We start from the raw sequence: 26,461 nt of genomic DNA on the forward strand, positions 1-26,461 counted from the left end.
TAGGTGTACTTTTTTGGTCATGTGTATTTTCTCCTAAGCGCTGCTAGTCCCTAAAAGAGTACTTCAGGCATGTTTAACTTGTTCAAGCTAGCTGGGACCAGATGCATTTGCACTCATTGGAAAGGCTAAGTAAATCGCTATGTTTGTCGTTATAGTTTGGTTAAGAGCAAGGGTGGGGTAAACCAGGCCTATGGTCGTCTTTTTAAATAGGCTAACCTACACAAATATTTGGAGTGAAGATGCTGCATGTCCAAAGCCACAGCACATTTCCGTCTCAAAATAAACAGAGATCGCAATGCTACATATAAACTGGTGGGTTGTGACACTCCGCAGCAGCAGACAATTGCTGTCTGATAATAGCCCCAGCACGTTTCCTTTCAAATTAAGCAGTAGAAAAAACACTGCAATTAATACAGTTTACATTTTAGCATATGTGCTCTTTGTACTGCTAATTTTTAAAAACCAGGCTCAAAAAACAGGGATGCCTAAAATGTTGGCAGGGAGGCAGCCTGCATCCTGAATCTAGGCCGAATTAATGTTACTTCATTGTTTAACTGAAAGAAAAAAGCTCAACTATAATCAACTCCTAGTCATCGCTGCAACAACATTCTGCCAGCTAAGCAAGCTGAGGAAGAAGGGATGCAACCACTGCAAATGTATAAAAAATAAAGGATACCCTAAAGTTTACCATCTGTACACTACATAAGGGCACAGCACTGAAATGTGGTTGCGTTATGTAAAGAGAAACGTTTTATTGCAGTGATCCACAGCAAACACACAACATCCAAAAGTGAAAGGCAACTTCACATGACCCAGTGTTCTGCCTGTATTCTAACGACATTTGGGCATCTGGCTACTACTGCGTGTAAAGATACAAGTGAGTGGGATATAAAGGAACTGATATAAAAGCTGTTCGACTCCAAAACCATCAACCTCAACGATGCATTATTATAATAATGCCTCACTTTGCACCCAGTCTCTGATCAATACAAGAAAATACTTCCCACATTAAGTATAATGCAATCTACCGCAATGACGTGAAGGTGAATTAACATTAGAGCTACCCTTTGGTTTGAGTGCGTGCTACAAGCTGAAGCATTAGAAAGCATCGCTATTCCTCATATTACACAGATGGTGCAAGTTTCACCATTACACACCACAACAACGCCTTTATTACAAAGAAGTTAGAAGTCTGATGTTCTGAATGAAGCACTATCCTCAGAATATGCAGATCGATGTTGCAGGCAGAGGCGTTTTAGAACAAAGCTATCCTTCCTTTTATAGGCATGTCACAGGTTCATTCACTAAATTATGAACTGCCTCAGAAAAACACAGATTGGCAGAGCTATCGACCACTTGAGAGAAAAAAGATTGTTGTGCTACGTTAGAATTATCCTGCATGCCCCGCTAAGTAGAAAAAAACACATCCAGCCTGAAGCAATCGCTGGGGGGCAGATAATGAATTGCAAGTCTTGGTTAAGAACGTATCAAGTTTGATTGAGCTAAGGAGATTATAGTGATTTCTTTAAAGCATGTTTTCAACCTAGCATAGATGGGACAAAGAAATTAACCTTTTTTAATGTTGTGTTTTAGGCTGGGCCGTTATATATTACAAACACAATAGAATCTAAGGAATAACAAGAGAGGAAGGGATGGGACAGAAGATGCAGCCAAATACGGGCAGGAAAGAAATGGAGAATTCCGTGCGTTGTTTAAAAAAATTAGAACAAGGCAGCGCTGGGAGGGGGGCTGGGCACGAAGGAAGGAGAAATGTGAGTCACGGCGGCCGTGAAGTGTGAAGCAGATCCCTTTGAAGCTCTCGGGGGCAGGAGCAAATGGTAAGGGGAGGAGAAATGCTGCTGGGGTGAATGCCTGAGGCCAAATCCGGATCGTAAAAGTCAGCTTTGTGGATGGACGGCAGTAGGTCTCTCTACGAGACCTAAAAAACAATGAAATATTGGGCACAACGCTCGCTTTTTTTTCCCATAATCCCACGCCCCGCACACACCCACGCCGTCCCAAGCACACGCCCACAACACACGATATGAGACATGGCATGAAGGGTGGAACGTACCACAGGCCGCCAGCGTTTGTCACGCCCTCAGCACACGCCCACAGCACAACGCAGACACGCCCACAAGGGACTACATTGCTGGCACGGTTCTTTTTCCTAAGAAAGTGTATATGGTGGGCGTCTGCATAGCCTATGTCCTTCTGCTGCAACTGCCCTTTCCAACGCTGTATTGGGTGTTGTGATTGGTGCTGTGGTTCCTGAGATTACCCGCCTCAAAGGTTTGGGCTCTCTCTTTATTATATTAGTATAGATATATGTGAGCATATGCCTGTATTTAAGGAAAGGACATCCTTTTTTTTAACTCCTCATGCAGTTTATATGCGGTCGCTCACCCTGCACTCGGCTCGCACATCGGACGCTTCTCTCCCCGCTGCCTGCCTGTCCTGAGACCTGCTGCCTGCCTGCCCTGACACAGCGCATTGCGCAGTTTATAGCGCTTGGTATCGTTACTATTCCGTTTTGAAGTGCTGTATATGTTACATTGTGTGCGCGTGCTATCGTTCTATTTGGCATTTCATTAATTGCATACCTAGCATTGTAGTGCGGCTGATTGAATTTACATAAGAAGCGTGACTAAATACTTTCATTGGGAACCTTACACGAACTCGAACTCCGGCTCTGCCCCAGTTTCGATTTTGCTACCGAGCGGCCATCTTATTGTTTATTTACTTTTGCCCGTGTCTCCTCCCCGCTCCCCGCCTCCCAGCTGACCCTCCCACGCTCCGCCCCCTCCACTCTCCATTTATGCCAGATAAATCAACGTGCAGCGTCCACGCGCTGCGGCCGCGCCGAAGGTGCGCCAAAGGTAAGCCCGTCTACGCCCGTCTGCGCCTTGACCGCGCCCAGCGCCAGACCCCATGGCCCCCGTCCCACCCACCCCACCCGCATCTCATACAACGCCTCCACCCTCTTAGCCCTAAACCCCGGCCGCCTCCCCAACTGCGCCCTAGCCGATCCTGGACACACCCATGGACCCTTCACATGCAACTCCTGCAAGTATGACAGCACCAAGACCAACTCCACATCCACGAACACCAAACAGAGACCTGACACCAACCACCTAAAATGCATCCTGCTCAACACCCGCTCGGTCCACAGACACGCCATCGACCTCTGGAATCTACTAGACACCATCTCTCCGGACGTCGCCTTCCTAACAGAAACATGGATGAACGCCTCCTCAGCCCCAGACATCACCATCGCCATCCCGGAAGGCTACAAGATCATCCGAAAAGACCGCACCCACCATACAGGAGGAGGCATCGCTATCGTCCACAAGAATTCCATCCGCATCTCAACCAGCTCAGACGTCAACCTCGCTAGTGCCGAGCACCTTCACTTCCAGATCCACACCGACCCCAAGACCACACTCAGAGGCACCCTCCTCTACAGACCACCAGGACCCCGTGCACAATTCAGTGAAGACATCACAGACTTTATCACCCCACACGCCCTCCCCTCCGAGGACTACATTCTATTGGGAGACCTCAATTTTCACCTGGAAAAGAGCAACGACCGCAACGCCACCACCCTTCTGGACAATCTCGCCAACCTCGGACTTAAACAACTTGTTAATACCCCTACTCACTACGCAGGTCACACACTCGATCCTATCTTCACCTCCAGCAAACATATCTCCTTCAGTCACACCACAGCTCTCCATTGGACGGACCACAGCTGCGTTCACTTTACCTACAAAAAGACCACAACCCACAACCATCCTCAACCTACTCTGCGAAGAAACTGGAACAAAATCACCATCGACCAGATTACCTCATCGCTTCTTCAAAACACCCCTGCCCACTCCTCGAACCCCAACCAAGCAGCCATTAACCTCAATCAATGGCTAACCAACAGCGCCGACATCCTAGCACCTTTGAAAAAGCGTCAAATCAAACTAGGCAACAAAAACGCATCCTGGTTCAACGATGATCTTAAGAAATCCAAGAAACACTGTCGCTCCCTTGAGAAGGCCTGGAAAAAAGACCCAAACACCAGCACCAGGGACGCCTTCAAAAACGCCACCCGCATACACCACCAACTGATCCGGACCGCCAAGAGAGCCGCATTCAAAGACCGACTAGACAACAACGCCCACAACAGCAAGGAATTATTCAACATCGTCAAAGAGTTTACCAACCCCACTGCCAACTCCAACGACATCACCCCCTCTCAAACCCTTTGCGACTCCCTAGCTTCGTTCTTCCACGACAAAATCGCTGACATCCTCAACAGCTTTGACAACCAACCCGAAGACCAACCCACACAACCTTCTGCTGTACCTTCACCCCCCTTGAACATCCTTAATGACTGGAACCCAATCTCCACGGAAGACACCATCAGACTGATGAACTCCATCCACTCAGGATCCCCCACAGACCCATGCCCTCACCACATCTTCAACAAAGCAGACTCCATCATAGCACCACACCTCCGAGACGTCATCAACTGCTCCCTCAACTCCGCCACCTTCCCGGAAAGCTGGAAACACGCCAAACTCAGCGCCCTTCTGAAAAAACCCACAGCTGACCCCACCAAACTCAAAAACTACCGCCCCATCTCGCTCCTCCCATTCCCGGCCAAAGTCATCGAGAAAGCTGTCAAGAACCAGCTCGACGCCTTCCTCGAAACAAACAAATCCCTCGACTCTTCACAGTCCGGCTTCCGAGCAAAACACAGCACCGAGACCGCACTCATCACAGCAACAGACGACATTCGAACTCTACTGGACAATGGAGACACAGTCGCCCTCATCCTCCTCGACCTCTCCGCAGCCTTCGACACAGTTTGTCACAGCACCCTGCTACAACGCCTCAGAAACATCGGAATCCAAGGAAAAGCACTCGAATGGTTCACCTCGTTCCTTGCCGGAAGAACTCAGAGAGTCCGCCTCCCACCATTCAAGTCAGAGGCCACTGAAGTCATTTGTGGCGTGCCACAAAGATCTTCACTCAGCCCCACCCTCTTCAACGTATACATGAGCCCCCTCGCAGCCATCTCACGCCAACACAACCTCAACATCATCTCTTACGCTGATGACACTCAACTAATCCTCTCACTCACCAAAGACCCCAACACCGCCAAAACCAACCTACATGAAGGAATGAAAGAAGTAGCCGAGTGGATGAAGCACAGCCGTCTGAAACTGAATTCAGACAAAACAGAAGTCCTTATCTTAGGTACCTCCCCCTCCGCCTGGGACAACTCTTGGTGGCCAGCGGCCCTTGGAAAAGCTCCCATCCCGACGAACCACGCACGGAACCTGGGCGTCATCCTGGACTCCTCACCCTCGATGACCAGACAAGTCAACGCCGTTTCATCATCTTGCTTCAACATTCTCCGCATGCTCAAAAAAACATTTCGCTGGATCCCCACCGAAACTAGAAAAACGGTCACCCATGCACTGGTTACAAGCCGACTGGACTACGGAAACACCCTATACGCCGGTACCACCGCAAAACTTCAGAAAAAACTCCAACGCATCCAGAACGCAGCAGCCAGACTCATACTAGACATCCCACGTAAAGACCATATTTCTGGTCACCTGAAAGACCTCCACTGGCTCCCCGTCAATAAACGGATAACATTCTGCCTCCTAACCCACGCACACAAAGCACTTTACGAACTCGGACCCGAATGCCTCAACACACGACTCTCCTTCTACACCCCCTCCCGCCAGCTGCGCTCTTCCAACCAAGCCCTTGCTGCTGTACCTCACATCAACAAAACCACCATGGGAGGAAGATCCTTCTCCTACCTGGCTGCCAAAACATGGAACTCACTGCCCATTCACCTTCGCCTCACTCAGAACCACCTAGCATTCAGAAAGCAACTTAAAACGTGGATATTCGACCAGTAATTCCCCACCCCTCTTCAAGCGCCTTGAGACCCTCTGAGTATGTAGCGCGCTATAGAAATTCATTGACTTGACTTGACTTGACTTGGAGTTCATGAAAGACAGCATGGAGAGCCGTAAAAAAGAAGCACAATTTTCAATTTTTTTCCACTTTTAAAAATATATACATACAGGAAAAACATTGTTTTGTGTCTGTATTTATCTGTAAAAATGTGTAAAAATAGCCAAATGGGAGCCTTACTCATTAATCACTAATTAGTGCAGTAGAGTACCCAAGGGGTTCTCTTTCACCCACTTTATCACTTTTCTATGCCACAATCCAAGGGCATCATCATCTATAGTGTCAGATGCGCATGAGCTACAACTTGTTAGCAGCTCATGAGATATGGTGCAGCCAAGGACCCGGACCAGGGGGCAAAGACCCAATTTCAGCTTTGTGGAAGAAATCTACGAATTGGCATTGTTGAACTTAGGTTGAAAGGGTACAAAGAATTAAATAATCAGGAGCGGTTGTTCGAATAAAAAATAAACTGAAACAGCCTCTATAGTGGCCTCCACCTTAATACCACAACGTGGACCACTGAGTAAGATTTGTGATCTAATAATCCATTGATTGATTGATAATAAACTAACCTTTGACTCTCTTGCTGAATCAGTGAATAAATCATACAACCACCATCTTACATTAGGAGGAAGCATCACCCATACCAGGATTTAATTGTTTGCTTTTTAGGCAATGCCTTGTGGCATTACATTGATATGCCGCAAGTCACTCACACAAGCTATTTTAAATCTGATTGATGAATTTGGCCCTATTTTGTTCTTATGCGTTTCTCAGGTATTTAATGGCAGACGCAGTGCGTCCTTTATCATGATATGGTGCTAGTCCACCCATCCAATTTTAAATTTGATTTATGAATGTTTGTTTTTTATGCATTCTTTTCTATGAATTTCAGATTTTATCGAATACTAGATAATTACTGTGTTTGCACTTTTTGTTTACCTGTTATTGACGAAGGAGCCGGTCATGGCATCACATTCTTCCTGAGCCCTTCTGCCTTTTGTATTCCTCCTGCTGAGTGCCATATTGGTAGTAGGTCTCTGCCGTGTGCACAGTCCTGTTTATGACACACCTCAGGTATTTAATGGCAGATGCAGCGCATGTGCGCAGCGGGCACACCAAAGGCAAGCTCGCCTTCACCTGTCCTTGCCTGGCGTGGCCCAGGTCCAGAAATGTATACCTCTTAATTTGATTGCGTTAGAGCTGACGTGCAGGAGCTTCAGTTCTCTTCCCCAGCTTCCTGCTCCCCTCCAAACTGCATAGAATATCTGGGTACGGTCCTGCTCTGTTTGAAACCTGAAATAAGCACGCCCTGGTGCTCAGGAAGTTCGGTACACCATCTATCTTCAGGCAAACAATTACAATATTCAGAGGAGCTTATTCATAAGACCCTTGCTTCGCCGGTGCGTCACTTTTTCCCATATTAAATAAGTCCCTAAAGATACATTCTTAAATGTTTGTTCATTGGTTACATACAGTAGATGAGTAGTACTTGATTTAATTTTGGACTCTGGACTTGATTGCATTTTCTTTTACCTCAAATATAGATTCAAGATTGCTTAACATAGAGCAAGCTATCCTGGAGGTTATCATATAGCGCACATTGAGCTCCTAACTAAAAGCAAGGGGGCTTTGCTTGAATCTTCAAGGAGCATCTTCATATCTCTACTTATTCCATTTCCGATGTTTCAAATATGAAACATAAGTCTGTTATCTTGAAGCTTTCATGGAAATGTGTTATCAAAGTAATCCTATTATATAGACCACCTGGTCCAGTGAAGGACTTTGTTAATGTATTAATTGTTACAATGGTCACTTGTCTGTTAAATTGTAACCAATCATTAATTTTAAGGTGTTTTAATTTACATTTTGACAATCAGCTAGATAATAATGCTCAAACAATATGTGAATCTCTGGCTGTGCTCACGTTACAATCTTCCCAAAATATGCCACCCATGTGGCAGGCATGTATTGGACAAAATATTTTCCTCTCCTGAGGTAGTGGAAATTAAAGATATTATCCTGACAGCTTGATCTGACCATAATGTGATCCTTTTCTTGATTATAAGTCCTTATGCTAAATGCAATATGGATACCCACCCAATGCTTCATGGGCTAGTGCGTGGAAAAACTTGTACAAGACTCAGTGGAATAAAATTATAGCTGACTTCTATAACAGTCATGCTTTAGTGGGTTCCTCAGCACTGAAACAGCTCTAGTTAAGACCATAAAGGACATTCTTCCAATTCAGGACAAGGGCAGTGGCCCTACTAATCTATGACCAGTCAGCACGTTTGACACCATTTTACATGCTATGCAGCTGGGAAGGCTGGCAGGTCTAAGGGTGGCAGGTACTGTGTAAAAATGGTTTGCTTCATTTTCACAGGGTGACACGCAGATTGTACGTCAGGGAAACTTCCATTCCACCACTAGGTCAATTGGTGTGGGAGCTCCACAAAGTTCCGCTGTAAGTCCCACATTATTTAATCTGTATGTCACTCCCCTGGCAAAATTGACTGAAGTATATATTAATAGTTTCTACTCTTATGAGGATGCAAATGACTGATCTTGAGCTTAACAGTGTTCAAGATCTTTTTGGTGCTTGTATGACACACATATTGTACTGGATGAGGACATATCGGTTCACCTTGAATGGTGATTAAATGGAAATGGTTGTCTAGGAAATCAATCAATCAGTGTGGTCTCATAAATGGTGCCCAACAAATTTAGGCCCTCCCTATTCCAGTTGGGTCGGCCAAGAACCTGCGAATTGTTTTTGACTCTAAGCTTTCTTTTCTTCCACATATAAGCAAGTTGTATGCTTCTGCTGAAAGTAATTTGCGACTTCAAAACCGACAATGATTCATGCTCTGATTCTCTCAAAGCTTGATCATGGTAACTATCTGCTCTCATGAATCCCTAAGTATGCCATAAGAAAGCTTTAAGTTATATTAAACTCAGCAGCCAGACTTGTATTGAGACTTGGGCGTAATACCCCAGTCTCTAAGGAGATGCTTATTTAGGGCCTCTGCTTCAGTCACATAGTGCTCCATTGCCAAAAGAGAGATTAACTATATGAAATACTTTTTTCTTAGGCATATTCGAGCCCACGTTCTGAGTTCCTCCTACCAGTTTCAGTTGGCCATTCCGAAATTCAAGGAAACTAGAGCAGGCGGAAGGATTCTGTCTGGGATCATTCCCAAAGAATAGAAAAGTGTGCCTTTCCACCTTCGCTCCCAATGTTCTTCTGGTGCAATTTAGGAAAGATCTCAAAACCTACCAGTTCAATATCAACATTTAAAACAGCTTAGAGATCTATCCATCCTTTATGTGCGAAGCAGGTCTTTGGAGCACCTGGACACCTCTTCTTGAGGTACATCTGTTTTGGGCCCTATAAGTGTACTACGGAGACATGGTTCGCCAAATGCTGCTCTACAGGCTTGATTTTCTCCTACGAGTGGACAGTGTCAACTGGGTAGTATCAGGTGGGATACATGTCACCACATCAATTATCTTAACAATACATTTATCATTACATAGGTAAGAAACTCACTTTGACAAGACCATTACCTTGAATTGTTCCTCACAAAAAGAGGGGCGAGGGTCATATAGGTTTAGACTCTACCACCCCAGACCCCCAGGAATCTCAAATGTACACACACAGGGGGTGTATAGAGTAGACCACTCAAACAAAACACAAACACCCGAATCAGGCAAATTGCTCTGTTTGGAAAAACTGTCCTCATTCACATACCGAAGTATGTGACATGCTTCATCATTGGGCCTGCTTACAATACGCCCTGGTGTAGCCACACTCAGGGCGGAGCATAAGGGAGGGGGGAAAAATAATAAATTCCACTTAACAAGACGTACAACCAGAGTAGTTCAACATAATACAACACATAACATGAATTGCGGTGAAAGCCGTGCAAACACCCAGTGACCAAAACTGAAAGTGCGACCAAAAGTGCAGTTCAAGGGAAGTGCTTAAAACTGATTAGGGGTATCTTTATTAAACTTTCCTTGGTACCCCTATCAGGATTAAAAATAAGAAAAGGATGGGAAATGCCTTAAGGAGAAAATTAGGAATCTCAAGGCTTCCCTCCTACCACTGCTAGAGTCAACATGTTTCGACCGCTTCTTGTGTGCCTCTATAGGTCACTCCGGTCTTCTTCAGGACCGTCGCAATCAGTGCCACTCTGGGTCCTCCCGTAATTCGGACGATGGATCCCAAGGAACAGGCAGGTCCACTAGATCCGTACCCTTCCTAAGTTATGTGTGGAGACTGATCCCTGTAGTGCGGGAATACATTCACTGCAGGAGCACGAGAGGAGATGATAGAAACAACCAATTAGTTTTCTACTCTCTTCCTGTCCATCTACTATTATCAAGCCTCCTTAAAATAAGCCTACGTCAGTAAGTAATCACCCACTCTGTAACTCTGGGCAATAGCTTGCTTAATCTCCACAACGGCCCCTCGCAGCGGGATGCCTGGCTTTCACCTTGGGGATACCCAGTAATGGGTTATCTCGCAGGGGAATACCAGGACGGGTTCCCTAAGCAAGCGCTGGGACGCTTTCGGGAAGCCATGCGCTCTACAAATCAAATTTCATTTCATTTGACGTAGGCTTATTTTAAGGAGGCTTGATAAGCAGGCCCAATGATGAAGCATTTGTTATAAACACGGGGGTTTACCCAAATGAGTCACTGGGACCTGGGTGAGTTAATGATACAAACAAAAGTGGTCCCAGAACAGAGGAAGAACAATATAAAGCAATGGCAATTGATTATAAACTGAATTCAAAGGAAAATTCGCATCATTGTTTTTAATCACAACCAGCAAATGCAGTAAATATGCAAATAATTAATAAAATACATAAATATATATACACAATTAGTGCCCCTAGAGGAAGGGAAGGGTCAGGGTGGTGATGGAGAGTGTAGGAAAACTAGACAAGTGACAAATTAATCTTCAGTTTGAGCCTTAATACATAAGAATGGCATATGACCAACAATTCACAAATAAATCAGGACAATCTCATGTTTCAATTAAAAAGGCAAAAATGGCAAATAATAACAGAAGCTGAGGAGAGGGAGGGTGTGTCGACGTTTCGACCCAAAATCGTTGCAGGTACTGGCTACGACCTTGCTAGAGGGTCTTCATCAGGACGGTGGAGAACCAGGTGGGGCAGACAATCAATAGGTTGTATTCAATCCAACTGTTATGGAAGCACGGGTGCTCAGGGGGTGAGGGACATCAGGGGAGATAGCGAAAGTTTATAAAACCAGAAAATGACTGGGGAGTAGAACGTCTGAGTGGCGGAGGCAAATCAGTGAGATGTTGTGCGTAGTTTTCGAAATCGAGCGACAGGGCCAGCAAAGTATATATCTGTAGAGGATAGTAGTGCTGCGGAATATTGGTTGGGTCCGCCGCATAAATACGGAACCTTAGTTAAAAGCCTCTCACGATCTCAAAGGTGGGGTCGGAGAGATGGTGATGTTCAAGTAATCCGCCAAATGAGTCCGAATCCTCAATGGATGAAGTCTTCTAGTCACAAAAGGGAGGGTCAGAGCAGGTCGCCTACTAGGTCCACACCAATGTAAGTGGTAATTGGTGTGGACCTAGTAGGCGACCTGCTCTGACCCCCCCTTTTGTGACTAGAAGAATTCATCCATTGAGGATCCGGACTCAATGGACTCGTCTCTCCGACCCCCCCTTTGAGATCGTGTGAGGCTTTTAACTAAGGTTCCGTATTTTTGCGGCAGACCCAACCAACATTCCGCAGCACTACTATCCTCTACAGATATATACTTTGCTGGCCCTGTCGCTCGATTTCGAAAACTACGCACAACATCTGTCTGATTTGCCTCTGCCACTCAGACGTTCTACTCCCCAGTCATTTTCTGGTTTTATAAACTTTCGCTATCTCCCCTGATGTCCCTCACCCCCTGAGCACCCGAGCTTCCATAACAGTCGGATTTAATACGACCTATTGATTGTCTGCCCCACCTGGTTCTCCACCGTCCTGATTAAGACCCTCTAGCAAGGTCGTAGCCAGTACCTGCAACGATTTTGGGTCGAAACGACGACACACCCTCCCTCTCCTCAGCTTCCAATATTATTTGCCATTTTTGCCTTTTTCATTGAAGCATGAGATTGTCCTGATTTATTTGTGAATTGTTGGTCATATGCCATTTTTATGTATTAAGGCTCAAACTGACGATTAATTTGTCACTTGTCTAGTTTTCCTACACTCTCCATCACCACCCTGACCCTTCCCTTCCTCTAGGGGCACTAATTGTGTATATATATTTATGTATTTTATGAATTATTTGCATATTTACTGCATTTGCTGGTTGTGATTAAAAACAATGCTGTAAATTTTCCTTTGAATTCAGTTTATAATCAATTGCCATTGCTTTATATTGTTCTTCCTCTGTTCTGGGACCACTTTTGTTTGTATCAATGATGAAGCATGTCACATACTTCGGTATGTGAGTGAGGGCAGTTTTTTCAAACAGAGCAATTTGCATTACCTTGAATTACCTTATAGTTGTGGCTGGTGGTATTTGAATGTAATGAGTTGTAAACACACTCTGTGAATTTCAGCACATGAAGCCAACAAGCCTGACATTGTTTTAGTGGATTCTGTGGGTTCTCCTCCCAAGAGTTTGTAAGGAGCCTCATAGAGCATTTCCCAACACAATCTTCACATACATCTATACTACTATTATAAAGAGAGAACACAAACCTTTGAGCCAGGTAAACTACAAAAGTAATGCACCAATCACTACACCCAATACACCATTTGAAAGGGGAAATGTGGCAGAAGGACATAGGCTATAGATATGTACACCATATACATTAAAAAAGCAAAAACGCCAAAAGTGGTAAAGTAGTCCCTTGGGGGCGTGGTCGTGGGCGTCTCAAACAACAAATGTGGGCGTTTACAGGGCCGTGCCAAGTGCAAATAACCAACATAGGCCAAGCGACTTCACAACACACTTACATATGCACACAGAGCGGAAATGCGCTTTCACTGAATTTAGAAAGCACAATATGCAGACAGAGCGGAAATGCGCTTTCAATGAATTTCTAACAAACATTTGCAAATCCCAACACATACAGCGGATATGCGCTTTCAATGAATTTAAATTCACACATACAGCGCGGTAACACCTATATACAAAAACAGCAGAGGTGCGCACTATAAGAAATATACACACATTCGTTGCAGTTACCCAGACAACATTGACACCTTCACATTAAAAACCGGGCGGGCCTTCTATTGACGAGGAGTGTCAAATGACGCCACACAGGGGGCAGGATTAATCGCATACTACACCAATCACAACGCACTAAAGAAACACACACGACTTCGGCTTACCAAAAAAGAAAGTCTTTAACTATAGGCCATTGACCAACGACGTCACAGGGGGGTGAACACGAACAAAAAAAGCCGACATTTCATAACGGAGAAACGCAACCGACTGCGCATTTACGAGACTTTCCTCACATCTTGCGGACAAGATAAAACGCTTACAATAAGACATACGAATAACGAAAATAACACAACTGCCCATAATCACTCGAGCACTGCCAGGACTTCACCACACAATTGACAAAACGAAAGGGAAACTTCTTTGAAGGGATACAAAAACGAACACACGGAAAGAGCCTTCGAAAGAAAAAAAAACATTAAACAGGTGACACAACACTTTCCTCATATCTTGCAGACAACATAAAACGCGGAAAACAATACATACAAATTAAAAAAATAACACAAGTGGGCCAAATCAGTTGAACAGGGCCAGGACTTGCACAGACAACTCTTCTGCTGGGAAGGCAGGGGCCCTGAAGCAGCCTTTTGCTCCCGGACAACGTCGGGATGGGCTGCTAGTTTGCTATAAAGCCATAGATTCTGAAAAGGAAGTGAAGAAACACTCCAGTATTTACATGACATGCCAATGAAGATTGCCACTTCTCAGTGTATTATCGGTTCACTTGCCAGAGAAAACTTTAAAAAAAAGTGGCAAAAAGGGAACTTTTCTTTCTCAATTTCCCTAAAAAATCTGAAAAGTCATAGTAATACATGCAATTCAGAAAACCTTTAATTTTTGGAGCATCTATCTACACTTATATAAAGCTGCAAGACGTAAAAATACATGTATCTTTCAATCTCTTGTAGTACACAGGATGTCTAGAGAGACTTTACAAGCCTATACTCCTGTGCTAACTTTCAAGTTATGGAGATCTTAGAAAGGAGCACAGAAATGGATTACACCAATGGTCTCCGGCAGGCGTACCTATAATCACTTAACTACTAGCTTTAAATATATATGGAAATTTCATAATTTTCTCACATATATGATCTTGCCAGTTTATAAAAATTCAAACAATTTGATATCAAAGACAAAACTTAGTTTTTGAAAAAATAAACCGTATTCCGTTCATCAAAAGTATGTTAAATAACTAAAACTATACAGTTTGTCTTGAAATACCTGCCATGTTCATAATAGTGGCCAAATAGCCGATTGTCATTTTCATCAAGTGCTCATATTTACTAGTGCTACACATGAATAGATTCTTCTTTTCATTTCCATCTCATTGCAGGGATACCCACAATGTAATGTGAGTTACCACCACTATGCTAGAGTCAGAATTATACCAATAGTGAATGTCATCATGGAATGGAGGTCCACAAGAGCCAGGGAAGTAGCACTGTTACATCAGGACTAGCATCACCCAAAGGGTTGGCATCACCATGACATGAAAGCCCACAATAGTCTAAAAATTACCATGCTATGTAATGGCCAGAATTACACCGAAGGCGAACACCATCATTCCATAGATTTGCACAATATGCCAGGAATTAACCTGTGCTATGCTATGGCCAGAATTATACCCAAGATGGGAATCTTCATGCATTGGATCTCTACAAGATGGTGAGAATTAAACATTCTGTCTCAGAATTACAACTAGTTTGGGCACAATTATGTCAGGTGGGCACCAACATGTTAAAATTCCACAGTCTGTCCTGCATTGCCACCAATATGGGCCCAGGATGCTTCTTTCAGGTCCAGGGAGGACCTTGCTTGGCAGGTCGGGCTGGATTGTTCCCATGGGGAGCAGGGTTAATACTGATTTGCATATGGCTGGGTCTAAACTGGAATGGCATGACATGCAGAAAAACAATGGATTCAACCCAGATCTGTGACTGGGGGCGAATGTTTGATTTGTTTAGCATTTCGTCCATCGTCTGTTCTTTTTATCATTATGCTAGAGGCATCATTATACCAGGGAAGAGCACCATATTACAGTACTGTACAAAACTTATATTTTTGTTGAGATTTTTGCCACCCAAGCTTTTATTTAATGAGGTTCTAATCTTAAAAGTGTGTTTTGAATTGAATATTAGGCATAGGCTGCAATCCACAGCTAGACGGACTACCAGCAGATGTTGGAATTCATGACAGGGAATGGAGGCATGGTGGAATGCAGAACTACAATATTAGTCGCAATTTTTCCGGCTTGATAAAATGAACACACAACTCTACTAAACTTACAAAATAACAGCGCCTGTGCCTTTATTGTGCAGTCTGATTGCAAAAGAAGAAGTGTTTTCATGGAGAGGGAAACTCTGGACCTGATTCACAGTTTGGAGGATGGAGCACAGTCCATCAGGGTGGCGGAGGACATTACCTCCATTCCCCTGACAGACTTTCCTCTGCCAAATTTAGAAATGGCTGCCAGCCTAGCAGTAATCTCTGTACATTGAACTAAAAGTTTGGTTGATGAGCGGCATAGGTTTTGATGGTCGTCTACCAAAATTTTAACTTTTTATGTTTTTCAAAAACAGATTGTGTTTGAAAAACAAAAAACTAATGAACTCCATATGCTGGGGATTTTCTCCCATGGTGCGGGGGTAATTATAGTGTTTTTCCTGTCCCTCATTGTCAGATTTATTCTGGTAGCGATGAATAAGGAAAAAAATTACATTACACCGTCCACCATCAATAGGGTGGGCAGTGGGATGTCCTTCCTCCTGATGGCCTCTACTCTGTTGGGCCATCATAGGAAGTATTCTGTCAAAGGAGCCAACTGAGTCTCCGTTGGCAGAATACCTAAGGCCCGTCCATTTCGAAAAGAGTTTTACTGATGGAGGGTTTGGCGGGCAGGGTACTCCGTCATGTTTGCGGCAGAATATCCTGTCCGCAAAATTCTAAATCAGAGCCTTTTCTAAATAGGATACTTTAATGGTGATACATGCTATGTAGAAGATGGTTACTACAAAATTTGCATTTCAGGGAAAGGGCAGAGCCATTGTAAAACCAAGTCTAGATCTGATCACTGAGGAGGAAGAAATGCAAAAGGCTTTGGGTCATATTTGTCTAAAAGAAATGCAGCGCAGCAAGTCACCTTGCTGTGCTGTGTCACAGGGAAAACGCAGGACTGTGCCGTATTTATAACAATAGGGTGCATTCCTGCCTTTTCCCAGCACTGGCTCACAATGTGCTGCCTAGCGCCAATGCAGGCACCCTTGCACCATGGTGCGGTGCAAGCAGGATTGTTTTTGTGCAGGAAGGAACACCTTACTGCACAAATCCAATCCCCGAGGCATTTTCTCTTTCTATGTGTGCTGCAGGATGCAGCACACATAGAAAAAGGAAGTAATTAGGAGAAATAAAGGTATTTCTCCTTGTTACACCTTCCCTGGGAAGGCATGGCATTTTGGCACATTCCCAGGCCTACCAGTAATGATATATCTGGGAATGTGTGAAAATCCATGAGTGATGATTGGGAGCACCCACGCAACGCCCTTGGAATGCCTCCCTGGAGCAGAGTAATGCAACGCAGCGATTTGTGCTGTGTTACTCCAGATTTATCAAGCCACTCAGGGTCATGCAATGGGGCCTTGTGTGGATTGAAAATTGCATCTTAGGGATTGCGGCAGTTTTGCTTCATGTTACGTGGTGCAAAATCAACGCAACCCCTTGATAAATATGGCCCTTAGTTTTTATTAGATGCTATTTATGCAATGCCAAGACTTGATTTAGAGGGAAGTGGTAGCAAGAACTCATCTGATTTGTGAAGAAGTTCTTAATTGGACGGAGAATCCACTAGACGAATTTCCTAGCTGATGGAAAAGTAAGGTTTCTGACGTAGAAACGTCCTGCTGGTTTAGAACTTTCTCAACAACATGGAAGATTTTCTATCAGTAATCGATTCTAAATCAAGATAAAACGTTTTTGTCATTTCTTAATGAGATAAACAGCATCACGGAAGATCTGAAAATTGGGGCATTCTGAAATAGCAAATGTGAAAAGTGCATTTTATAAAGGGGGTTTAGTGCACACATAGTGATGCGCCATATGTGCAAAAAACAACTACAAAACAGGCATTGGCATGTAAATGTGGGATACTTGTAAAGCGCACTGTTACTCTACCCGAGTGTCCTGGCGCTATAGACCGCTGGGGAACCCATCCTGGTTTTCCCTGTGAGATGGTCCCTTTTTTGGGTATCTCCAGGGTGAAACCAGGCATCCCTGGCGGGCCGTTGTGGAGATGAGGTAAGCTTAATGCCCAGAGTTGCTGAGTGTGTTCCCTGGTTAGAGTAGGCACCGAGGCGAGAATTATCAAGTCTGTTGACCCTGGTCCAAGACCCTGCCGCATGGGGAATTGAACCCTGGTCCCGGGCCGTTCTCTGCTTACAGGTCTGCCGCCTCTAACCAGTGAGCCATACCACTCCACAAAATGAAATCAGCAGCAAATCTGACTAATATGCGAATTGTGCAGCGAACAGACAAAGGAAGATTTAGAACGGGTGCTAACATTCGTAAACCCCCACAAAGAGCATGAAGTCTAAATGCACCTGAAGGTCATAACCCTGTGCTGTACACAGCCAACATAAAGCATCTCCCATGCAGTCCTGTCAAAATAGACTACATCCTGGCCCTACCCCAAAAACCACTACTGCTGGAACATTCCAGACAGTAAGTACATGATAGAGATGAGGAGGTGGTAGTGAAATACCATGCAAAGGAAAAAGAGGAAGCAGGGGAGTCTCCTCCATGATAGCAGAGGAGTGTCGCCCGCTAAAAGAAAATCTCCAGAATAGCTCAAAAATAAAATGGTAATTACATTTATTACCATTTTATTTTTCAGCAACCCATCCTGAACGGAGTGTCAGAACGGGCAATTGCTGCTGAGTGGCAGCAGGAAGCTGTGCACTTATGTTTAAAGTGTGCATGTCTCTTTGGCCAGCCGTCTTGCAATTGCCAGTCAGACATGTGCATTTTAAACTTCTCTGACCTAGTTGTCTTAGACAGCTGGGTTAGACCAAGCCCAGGCCTTCAGTGCCCTTGAGCATTCTGAGAGAGGCCCCTTCCTCCAATCCTGACTCTTCTCTCAAATCATGAGAGAAGCGCCAGGATTGACTAATGCAGTTTCCTGGGTCTGGAGCTTCGAGGAGCAAAGACACCCGAGCGAGTAGAACGTTGTGTGGAAAGTCAGCAAGGTAAGGGCCTTTTTTTAAATTATTTTAATGCCACCCAGATTTTGCCCGCCCCACCCCCCTAAATACATGGCAGCCTCCACTGAAGAGAAGGGCTTTGAGCATGACCAGAGCTAGATTCAGTGCACTGGACACGACCCAGCAGTAGACAGTCACCATGAATTGCTTGAGCATACTCCATTACTGAACTCCTTAGAAACATACAAGGCGACTTGAACCAAACAGCAACATACATACTTCTTTACGCTCAATGGAGAAGTGCCAGAAGAATTGCATTTAAGTACAACTATCTCAATGTATTTTAAACTTGCCATGGCACAAGAGATATATGCCGGTCAGCAATTTCACATATCTTGCAACAAGTAACAATGCAATACTGATTCATGTAAGTAAATATGTCACTTTCTCAAAGGTACTGCAACCACCCTCGCTGTGATGGTCAAAGATTATGCCAAAATTGGTTTCCCAAATGACGCAAAAATGACTGGCATGCACTGCTTGTTTTTTGGGTCTGCAGATGAGTGCCATCATTCTGTTCTAAAGCCAGTTCCATATTTTGCGACAAGGCAAAATTCTCGCCCCAGATGGCTCCTTCCGCAAGCCTTCAAATACTCGGCTAAGAACACCGAATCCTGTTGCTTTCCTTACCATCGCCATGCTATAAGCACATGCCCAAGCCCAGAATAGCCATCCACCACATGCATGACACAGTCATATAGGATGCATTTGCCCAGTAGTATTCACATCACCTTGGCTGACCAGCCTACACCGATCCAACCTGTTGACCTTCTCTCTTTTCTTGATGCTTTATTGCTCTTTCATTATGCTTGTTTTCTAAGTACTTCTTTTCTAGTACTGTTCAGATGCGAGTATGAACTACCTATTCTATTCGTTTTTCCAGTTGCTATTTGGTTGATTTATGATGTGTGTTATCCAGAACACAGCTTTCTCTCTTGTAAAGTGCGCTAATGCCCTTGTGCACAGTTCGCTTTATAGACAACCGTAAATAAATAAATACAACACTGCAGTCTGATATGCAACAACCACTTCTCAGTGTCCCCGCTTCTAGGGTACAAAATGGCATTGCTGCATATGCACAAGGGTATAATAAGTATAGGGTTTCACATGCACAGAATGAATGACAACCCCTAAAACAGATGTTCAGTCAACATGCTGCCTCTTTCTACCAGCCCATGCCTCGGTGCCCAGCTGCTCGAGAACCATCAAACAAAGTTTTAAACATCTGTACACAAGCCTACACATCCTCGAGATATGCTGCATGGCCCACATTCTGACAATGAACACTATGGAGGGGGCATTTGGTTTGTTGAACAACTGGGCACCAAGCTAGGTGGCTCCTTACAGTACATCCAGCATTTGGTGCCTAACAGTTTTTCTTTTCAAATCTAGGTATGGATCTATAACTCAGACCTGTTAGCAGAAAAATGTATATTGGGAAAGTTGGCAGCCATGTTAGGGGGCACTATGCAGTGCAGAATGTAACAACGTAGATGCCAAACTGTGCCATGTCAGGTGTAATCCCTTCAGCAAACCACTACTGTTTAGGCAACAGCACTTCACTTGTAGAGATGTGTAGGTACATACTTACAAAGGAAAAAGTAAAACTACATGTCACAGAATATCGTGTCATGCTGACTAACTTGAAAAAGCTGCTATGCATGGCTTAGGGCCAGTTGGCAATTATCCAAAAACTACAGAAAGCCTCGCCGCCCAGCTGTGCAGGGTTGATACACTTCAGAGACAGCAGACGCAACGTAACGCACAGCTCCTTTCTCCCTACAGTGTAGAGACAGGGCGACAGGAAGGACCCAAGAAAGGGCTGGCCTCACCTGCAGGTGTTTGACTTTGCTGTGGCTGATGTAAAGCCTGGTGGTGCTGGCGGGAATGCTTTTTGGCACCTCAGTGATCCTGTAGCATTGCACTGCTCGCGTGGCCTCGCAGCTGCACCTCCTGGGGCAGCCTTCGAAGACACCAGGTAGGTGGGAAAAAATGTAAAGAAAACAAAACAAGCGCATCTTCCAGGATTGAAGCTTCACGACGATTCCACCAGTCGGGAAAAGCAACCCTCACCCACAATGCCACCGATTTTAAGGTGTCAGCCCTTTTATAGCACGACCTCCGATCTAGGGTTACCATGACGGGGAGCCTTTGTCCACACAAGAAGGTGACAAATACAATACACAGCTTTGGCCTGGTTAAATGTTGGGAACTATTACAAAGAGCAGAGGTCCCGACCAATGATTAATGGCCTTTGTATTCGGAGATATAGAAACCAGGGTTATTTATTGCCTGACATCTAATCTGCAAAGGCCTCTACTATCTGCACCTTCCTGGCTTTCTTAAATGTGACACCAGAGGGCCAGTGGGACAACAAAACCAGATAAAAGAGCTGTTTTATAGGGGCAATAAAAGCTCTGCATGTTCCGTGACCCTGTATTAAAACATTTTGTCAATTCCATATCAAAGTGTTTTTTTTAACCAAATGTCACATAGAAACATTACAAGTTTTACATTTTATTACTTTTATCGATCAAGTTTTTAGGGTATATTTTAAGTTAGTGATGCAGTAAGACTTTATGAGCATCAAATGCAAGAATCTTCCACGTTTTTCATGGTTTGGGCAAGGTAGCATACAATTTGCACTGCTGCAAAATGAAGAAAATGCAGTTTGCACTATTTTAGCGCTTAGCACAGTAAGAAATAGAACATGCATGGTTTGCTCCAGTTCATATTACATATTTTTTGTACCTCGATCAAAATTAAGCAAATTTGAACTTGCACCTCTTTTGGTGTGTTTGCATAATATGAAATAAAATACATGCCTTTTCTCTATTTTTGAAATGTGAAAGATTGAACTAAGTTTGAGCTAAATTAGTTTAACTCCATTGTTACCATCAAAATAAGATGCATAGTGCATAAAACTGTTAACAATGTTATCCTATATTTGCTTTCAAACATTGTTGTTTACATTTTTTAAATATTTTTTGCAGTTTCTTCACATTCTATTTTCTCAAATGTTTCCTTTGTGCAAAACTGGTTATATAATATGGATTAGAGCCACCTCTGCACCACTCACTCATAAAGAGACAGCAAAAGCAGTGCGAAACAGCATTTATTCTGTGTTTGAACGCTTTTAAATACATGTAATCTAACTATTTAAGTGTATTTCCTCGGTTGAGTTAAAATGCTTGATTTATTATATTTCAAAAGCTTCAAAGAAACAACCCTTGCTGAGAATTACAGCGCATGGCAGATGTGCTCTCAAATACCGGGTAAGATATTTGTGTTCATTTACGAGGTTGTGAATCTCCCATGACCTCGCCCGTGTGCTAGACTGATGATTAACACCTTCAGTGAACAGCAAACACCCCGGATATTGTCTAGGTGTGACACGCCTGGCCAGTGAAACTGACCGCCCTACCAGGCACTGTTTACTTTTGCAAGCTGTAGTCAGCATCTATCTCTCTCTAAATTGGGAAATGGTATACTAATCAATATAGAGTTAAAATAAATGATCTAAAGATTTGGAAGGTATATATTCCACGAAGGTTACATGTATCAAATGTTATCTCTTTTTACTATACTAAATCCCAATATGCGAAAAACACTCCTTACAGCCTCACAGATTTAAGTTACAATGACAAATAATCATTACAAGGCCCAGGAAATGCGATTGTAACTCAGTGCTGAATTTAACCTCTTGTACCCAGGTTCTAGTTAAGTATCTTGTTTATAATTACTTCCCATGAAACAACCGCAGGGCCTAAACTATTAATGCAGATCAGTAGAGGGTAATTTGAAGTTTTTACCCCTCTTGAAGGAGGTGGGGGGCGTTATTATGCAACTCCAGGTGTCACCTCTCAGGAGCCCTGGCTTCTCCCTTAGTAATGCTAATAAACAGCTTAATAACTGTACACATCTGCATATATACAGTATGTTCTTTTATTTATTTATATATATTTCATTGAGTAGAGTTTGTAAAAATACTAACTTTTGTGACGCAAACAGGGTGCAAAATCTTAGTAAATCTCCCCCTAAGACTACTGCAAGACTAAACTAACATGGCTCAAAATACATTAGTTCTGTCCACCTGTTGACATTTAGCATCCATCTTTGTAGACAATACCTTTATACTGTAAAGGGCCATATTGTAATGGCTGCACCTATTACCAAACATCGAAAAAACACGTCAGCATATAATATTATTGCATGGGCTCTAGGTACTTTACACTTTATAATAGAGATGAAGAAAAGCTGACAATAAGCACAGAATGAAAACAGACTAAAAAGAAACTCTCACAGTGTTCACAACATTGTGCCGTTTAAGGGCTAAGTGACACCCACATTAAAGTTCAAAGGGGCCTATGTATCAAGCTATTTTGATGTCGCAAACACTGCGACTCGCAAAAGAACAGTGTTTGCGATTGCAAAATAGCTTTCCCCTATGTATAACAGAGTTTCGCATCTCAAAACAGGTATTTGCTAAAATAGCATATACCTCTTTTGCGAGGTCCACAATCTGTGAATAATTGTTGCGAATTCGCTAATACTGACACGCTATTTGCGAAAATTGTAAAACAACTTGTCGCAAGTTGCGAATTCGCAAACCTATGTATCATAAATTCGCAAATTGCAAATCTTCAAAGTTCACAATTTGTACCTGGTTTTTATCACCAACTCAAACCAGGTGGTAACCAGGTGCAACCTATTTAAATAAGCCCACAATGCCACAGGGACTTCCACAATGGCAGCGCTGTATGTGATAGCCAGGAGGATGTGGATTCAAGCAGCAGCACAGAGAAGGAAGTGACAGAAAGGGGTCTTCAGAGTGCGCATCACTCTGTTCCAGGAGACAGAGGAAAAGATAAATGAGTAGTATAGGCTGAACTCAGCTACCATACTGGACTTGATTGCTAAGCTAAAACTGATGCTTGAACACCCAACCAGCAGGACCCAAACCATTCCACCACATGTGCAGGTCCTGTGTTCACTGCACTTACTGGCATCCGGGAGCTTCCAGGGGGTGATAGCGACAGTAGGAGGCGTGTCCCAGAATTGCCTGTCACGCTTTTCTCCATGCATTCTTGGATCCAATGGTACAGAGGCTCCATCATCACATCACATTCCCCGCCACGCATCAGACATTGCAGCAAACCAAACTGGACTTCTACCAGATTGCCCTATTTACCCTTGTCATTGGTTGCATAGATGGTACTCATCTAGCCCTAACACCCCCCTCAAACAATGAGTATGTATTCAGAAACCGCAAATCATTCCATTCACTCAACATACAGGTCATCTGCAACGCAAAATATATCATAACTATTATAGTGGCAAAATACCCTGGCAGTACGCACAACTCCTTTATTTTAAGACACAGTGGGATATACACACGTCTCACTGGGGACGAATTTGGTGAGGGCTACCTGCTAGGTAAATGCATGTCAAGCACTCTTACATACAGTTAAGGGCTGAAGTGAGGGGACAGTGATTAACCGTATGTCTTTCATCCTGTAGGTGACAGTGCATATGCAGTGCTCGAATTCATCCTCACACCGTACCTCAATCCGGCTAATCCAAGAGAGCGAAGATACAATCGCGCACACAAGTCAACACGCTGTGTAATTGAGGGGACATTTGGTATACTGAAGAGCAGGTTCCGCTGCCTGCATAAAAGTAGAGGAACACTACAATATGGCCCAGAGACCTGCTGCAAGATATTGTGACTACTTGTGCCATGCTGCACAACATTGCGACAAGAAAAGGCATACCAGTGGATCCCACAGATACAGATACAGAATCTAATGAGGATGAGGTACCAGGTCCACGTTGCAGACCAGTAAGTGGTGTAGGGGCAGCTGAGGGCCAACAGAGACGTGATGAAATAACACACAACTATTTCTAGGTGAGTAATAATGACACAATGAAAATAATGATTTGAGAATGACTGTTTTAATGTATCTTAGCGTCAGGTAAATTGCATTCAGACAGCCTACAAACACAGTTTATGTGTGGCACTTGCTGTTGCACATGTCATGTTCACAGTGCATGAGTAATGGCTTTACAAATGTCCATATGCCATGGTTTACTTCACCCATTAGGATTCGGCTGTGGTAACTCAGTTAATTTCTTACGTGCACGTCCTGCAGTTGCACGCTCAGGGTGCTGACTGCTCTCCCTTGAGGCATCTGATGGTGTTCCCTGCCTCACACTACACCGTCTGGGCTCTCATATAGGTGGGGCTATGCTGCTTAGGCTGGAGAGCTCCTCACTGTCCACTGCCCCCAGGAGACCTGTGCCACCTACATTAGCTGTCTGCAGCTGGTCAACTGCATCAGTGACCTGCACCAAACCTTTGGCAATATCCTAGCTGCAGTGTGCCATTTCTACCTGCATGGTCAATGTGCTTCGTGACAGTGCCGATGGGGCATTTGACAAATGGATGACCGCCTTGCTATACAGATCCAGACGGGTGAATAGACGTTGTTTTCCCCTGCATCTGGATGCATGGTCCCTTATCATAGTGGCACAGAGTTCTTTGATTGCTCCAGTCATTTCCCTAATGCTGTCTGCACAGGCCTTATGTCCCTCATCGACTTTGTGATTGAGTTCTCTGATTCCCTCCTTCATGTCTGTAAGGTTATGATTAACAGACATCAGCTGCCTGTGTATTGATCTCATGCTTTTGGCTTGCAGGTGCTGGACCTTCTCCATTGTGCCTTCCAGGCCAGAAAATACGGAAGGATCCTCCCCTGCGTGTGTGCTGGTTTGTGCTCTTGGCCAGTGTCTCCTGCAACTCTTGTCCCTTCGGTGCATAGGGGGCTGATCCTGTGCCTGCCGTGCATGCTCTTCTTCCTCCATATGTCCCTCATCCTGTATGCCTTCGGAGTCTAACTCCAAGACCGGGAGTGGGGGCACAATGTGACAGTCTCTTCTCTGGACTGGTGTAGGCAGTGTCTTCTACTCTGTGTCCTCTCCCCTGCCTGTTCCTGTGTCTGTGCTGCCTCCTCGGCTTCGGTGTTGTCACCCTGTGTTTCAAGTTCAACTGTAAATACAAAAGCACTACTTAGTGTGTGTCCTACTTTCCGTTGTTCACTGAATAAAGGTTTTTACATTGTGGTTACCTAAGTGCTGTGTTATATTTATGGCATTACTATTTTGTGACAACTGCTGATACATTGCTGTGTGTCATTGCTCAACTGTGTTATGTGTGTGCCTATATCTATCATGATGCATTGTGGGTGGGCTGGAATATGCGGAACGTAGTTGCATGTTACTTCGTGATTGGGGCATTCCTGAGTGTGTTATTAAGTTAGTAATGGGTCAGGGCTGATTTGGCATGCATCTTACCTTGTCTGGTGTTGGGTGTGTCGGAACTGTCTTTGTCTGCAACCCCGCTGATGCTTTCAGGTTGTAGGGTGGACTCCACCAACTCCTCAAGGGGTGTGGATTCAGGCTCTGTAGATGTACCCCCGCCAGTTTTCTTCGCCTCCGCAAGCCTGGTGGCAACCTTGTCCTTAGACCGTGAGCGGATGTCATACCAGCGCTTGCGTAGTTCACCAATGGAGCGCTGTGTGACACCTATGGCATTCACTTTTGCCTGTATGTCCAGCCATATTTTGCGCTTTTGAGACTCCGGGACATGCAGGGATTTTTGCCAAAAAAGCACTTAATGGCTCTGAACCATTTCTTCAATGAGTACCTCCTACTCCTTCTCATGGAATGTGTGTTTTCTTTTCCTGCTAGCTGCCTTCTTATCCTTTTCCTGTGGATCCATTGTGTATAGGTGGTGTTGCAGTTCAGAGTGGTGTGTTTCTCCTCCCAGCCTCTGACACAGCCTCAGGCAATCAGGAACAGCATGGACAGTCACACTTCCTGGGTGTGATGTCATCAAGCTGCACCTGAATTGCAGATTCGCTAAATTTGTGATTTCT

At 44.2% G+C, this 26,461-nt stretch overlaps 1 protein-coding gene and 1 long non-coding RNA gene across 2 annotated transcripts in view; one reads left to right on the top strand and one right to left on the bottom strand.

The window, feature by feature from the left end:
• LOC147707940 (nephrocan-like) overlaps window positions 1-20,542 on the bottom strand; it is a 153,937-nt gene extending 133,395 nt beyond the window's left edge. Inside the window, exon 1 of the mRNA XM_086925260.1 lies at window positions 20,357-20,542. Coding sequence (XP_086781386.1) covers window positions 20,357-20,542 — 186 coding nt within the window. The remainder of the gene's footprint in view (window positions 1-20,356) is intronic.
• LOC147707941 (uncharacterized) lies at window positions 20,414-26,215 on the top strand. The gene is made up of 3 exons (XR_015296478.1): window positions 20,414-20,691; window positions 24,045-24,432; window positions 25,224-26,215. It is a non-coding gene; the product is annotated as an uncharacterized LOC147707941 (long non-coding RNA).
• Window positions 26,216-26,461: the final 246 nt, after the last annotated feature.

This window comes from Lissotriton vulgaris, chromosome 6 (assembly GCF_964263255.1).
Source record: "Lissotriton vulgaris chromosome 6, aLisVul1.2, whole genome shotgun sequence".
In the NCBI taxonomy this organism is placed as follows: domain Eukaryota; kingdom Metazoa; phylum Chordata; class Amphibia; order Caudata; family Salamandridae; genus Lissotriton; species Lissotriton vulgaris.